Source organism: Myotis davidii, unplaced genomic scaffold (assembly GCF_000327345.1).
Source record: "Myotis davidii unplaced genomic scaffold, ASM32734v1 scaffold1983, whole genome shotgun sequence".
Classification (NCBI taxonomy): Eukaryota; Metazoa; Chordata; class Mammalia; order Chiroptera; family Vespertilionidae; genus Myotis; species Myotis davidii.
Genome location: NW_006293962.1, coordinates 398,760 through 402,345, shown reverse-complemented (window position 1 = coordinate 402,345; position 3,586 = coordinate 398,760). Strand labels below are relative to the sequence as shown.

The following is a 3,586-nucleotide window of genomic DNA, read 5'->3' as shown; positions in this document are numbered from 1 at the left end:
CAAGGAACTTACCATTTTCCTATCATTTCTCGTGGGGGTGGGGGACAGAACACATTTACATGGCAACATATCACTTCTGACAAACAGGCTGTTTCAAAGATTTGTAATCATTTGCCTCAAACCCATTTAGAAACAAGGCATTGCATAACCAAATAAATAAAATAATGGGCAGTTTGTTCAATAGGTTTATATGTTCAGTGTGGCATAGAGACCACCAGAAAGAACCCAATTCCCTGTCCCAGCAGGGGGGCTGTCAACTGTTCCAGCCTGCTAGAAAACTGAAATGATACCATGCTTGGAAAATTTCTAATATACCAAGAGAACATAAAGCTATTAGTCCTTTCATAATTTCTCCTCCTTCCCCAGGAAAAAAATGATACAAAGAGCAATTAATGAAGTTAAAGGCAAGCACTGAAGGAGGAGGAGATTGCTCTATTTTTATCAGTGTAAGGGGGAAGGGAGTTGCTTGATTTTAATTCAAAGGGTGACATTGCCCCAGGAAGATCAGGAGAGGTGATTAGTTCATTATTATTTACTTACTATTTTTTAAAGGCTAAGGTGTTAATTAATCTGGTGATTTCAGGATCAGACACTGTACAAATATAAACAAATTAAATCGCCTAGACTGGAGAACAGGGAAGGCTGACCAAGGAGGCCCAAAGGAAGCCTCATTCATCAGAGTCCAAGTCACTGTCCCCAGCAATCGAGTGGAAATCCTCACTGTCCTCCTCGTCCTCTGACAGGTGGACCTGGCATAGCACGCTCGGCCCAGAGCGCTGCTCTTCCTCCTCATCTTCTTCCTCCTCTGATACCTCATACCCACCGATGCTGCTGAAGCTTGTGTCTTGGGTGTTCGACTTGGGATCAGGCTCCTCATAGCTCCCATAACTGAGAAGAGAAACATGTCATCTCTCAAGCTCGGGCATCATCCTCTAGCTGACCAGTCCCGTTTTTGGTGCTACCAAGGGATCAGCCCATCTCACTTTCCCTGGACACTAAAGTGACTAGTTCTGGACTGTTCTACAGGTCCCTAAGAGAAAAGTGATCCTGTTCAAAAACATCAACTTGCCAACTGCATATACACAAGAAGCAGAACGAAAGAAACTCTACTATGCTCGAACAACACACTGCCAGCTTATGTGACCATAAATGCTCTGATAGCCTCATAGTTTCATCTACCACTTATTGCTTTACTCATCTACATTTCCAAATAATCAACAGTCCTAAAGATTCTACCTCTTCAATATATCTTGTCTTTATCCCCTTCTTCCCATCCCTACTCTGCATGCCTTGCTTTAATCCTTTGTTATCTCTGGCCATCACCACTGAAATCAGTCTTCATGCCTCTAGTCTTACTCTCCTTCAATTAATCACACTTCTGCCAGAGTGTGCTTTATTTTTTGTTTGTTTGTTTATTCTTAATTTTACTTTAAAAAATCACATAAATAATGCAAGTTCATTGGTTTAAAAAAATCAGATTATACAACCAGAAAAAAAGAAGAAAAAATCACCAATAACTCCACTACCCAGAGGTAATATTTTGGTATATACGATCTTCCAACTTTTTTTCTATGCACTTCACTTAAATGTTTAAACATTTTTTAATTACAAAATTAGAATACTCTATATACTCTTTAGGAATCTGCTTTTGTCACTAATGATTATAATGAACATCTTTATAAACATACATCTACAGAATCATTTTTATAGATGCAAGGTATTCCACTGTATGGCTGTGACATAATTTATTTAACAGTCTCTCACTAAGACATTTAAGCTGTCTCTAATTTTCCCACTATTAGAAACAATGCTGTGATAAACATCCTTGTATAAACATTCTGATGAAGGTGTTTTATTATTCCCGTAGCATTTCCTAGACATGAAATTTTGGGGCCAAAATGGATGCATACTTTCAAAATTTTTATTTCTGATTCAGCTGTTTCCTTCTCTAACCAGCTCCCCTATCCCACTCCTATCCAAGCCCCAGAAAAATCCTGTGGTTGCCTATCACAGCACTTTTCATGTTACACTGTGACCGGTCAGTCATCTGTTGACCTGTTTTAGGTCCCCCCATGAACTCCACAGAGGAAGGGACCATATCATAGTGACTTTTGTACTTGTGATAAATATTTGCTAAATGAATAAATTAAGACTCTAACTGCTTCCTGGCTACCTCTGGCTAGATGTATTATAAGTACATACCTTAAATCCAACATGTCCAAACACAAATTCATTTTTTCCTCCTTTCCCACCCCACCTTATGCCTGTTCTTCCTCTTTCCCATATCATTGACATTCCCATTCATTTTTTACCTGATCTCCTAAATCCAGTCCATCTACCCTCTAAATAGCTCTTGAATATGTCCCTTTCTCCTCCCTAACAGCTCCCAGTTGAGATCCTTATTGTTTTCATAGTTATTTAATACACAAATTTGATGTTACTTCCTTTTTTATAAATGATTCCCATTACCTCAAATCCAAATGTTTTAGCATGCCATTTAAGGTCTTCTGCAATATAAAACGTTGCTACCTTTAGAGCCATATCGCCCAACAACCTCCCTTCACTCTGGAACATACATTGTTACATTTCTGTGCCTTTGTACATATTGTTACATCACTAAGGATCTCCTCACCTGCTGCGACTTATCTACTTAGTAGACTATTATTCATCTTGTAAGGCCCAGTTCAAATGTTTCCTGTCTGTGAAACTTTCCCTGTTTACTCCCAAGCAAGGTGAAATACCTCCTCCTCACTGGTGATTTGACACCGTACTTAAATTATGCTGTATCACTTATCACACTGTATTTGTAATGATTATGTTTGTATCAGTCTCTTCCACTAGACTGTGAGCTCCTCAAGGGCAGGATAAATCTTGTTCCTCTGTGTATTCCCAAGGGCCTACCACAGTGCCTGGCCCTTCTAGGCACTCAGGAAATGTTTGATGGATGAAAGTAATCTGATGCTGGGCCCTTTGACATCATAGCTGGGCACTGATGCCACAGCCCTGTAGCATGTTGCTGTCGATTACCTGATGTTGCTATCCTCCAAACCATGAGAAGCCTCCCCACTGTCTCCCTCATAGGACATCATGCTTTCTTCATTTTCCATGCCCATCCTTGTGTTCTCCTGAAGCATGCGGGGCTGTTTGGGTATTATCCCACCAGATCCCACATCAGAGTCACTTCCACTTTCACTCAGTTGGATAGCTGTGAAAAGAGATTCTGAGGTAAGCGTGACAGAATTAACATCTTTGGCTTGGTCTTCCAAAACTAGTTACCCCACACATCTATATAGGTATCTTGCCTGGACTTCTCACCTCACTTAGGGTCAACAATGGCAAGATTTGTAGTTTAGAAACTGAATCCAAATAACCGTTTTTTTTTTCTTTTCCATCTCAGTTCAATCTATCTGTTTTTCTTGTACCGTATTTGCCGGCGTATAAGACGACTGGGCGTATAAGACGACCCCCTAACATTTCCACTCAAAATACAGAGTTTGTTATATACTCGCCGTATAAGACTACCCCCTCTTCCGCACACCTTCCACACACCAAATAAAAGGTAAAACAATATCAGATTTGATTTTAA

General features: G+C 40.0%; 1 protein-coding gene across 1 annotated transcript in view; it reads right to left on the bottom strand.

The window, feature by feature from the left end:
• Window positions 1-548: 548 nt before the first annotated feature.
• Window positions 549-3,586, bottom strand: part of TAF1 (TATA-box binding protein associated factor 1) — an 80,933-nt gene continuing 77,895 nt past the window's right edge. The window contains 2 exon segments of the mRNA XM_006779672.2: window positions 549-888; window positions 3,028-3,205. Of these exon segments, the coding sequence (XP_006779735.1) occupies window positions 669-888; window positions 3,028-3,205 (398 nt within the window). The 3' untranslated portion in view covers window positions 549-668.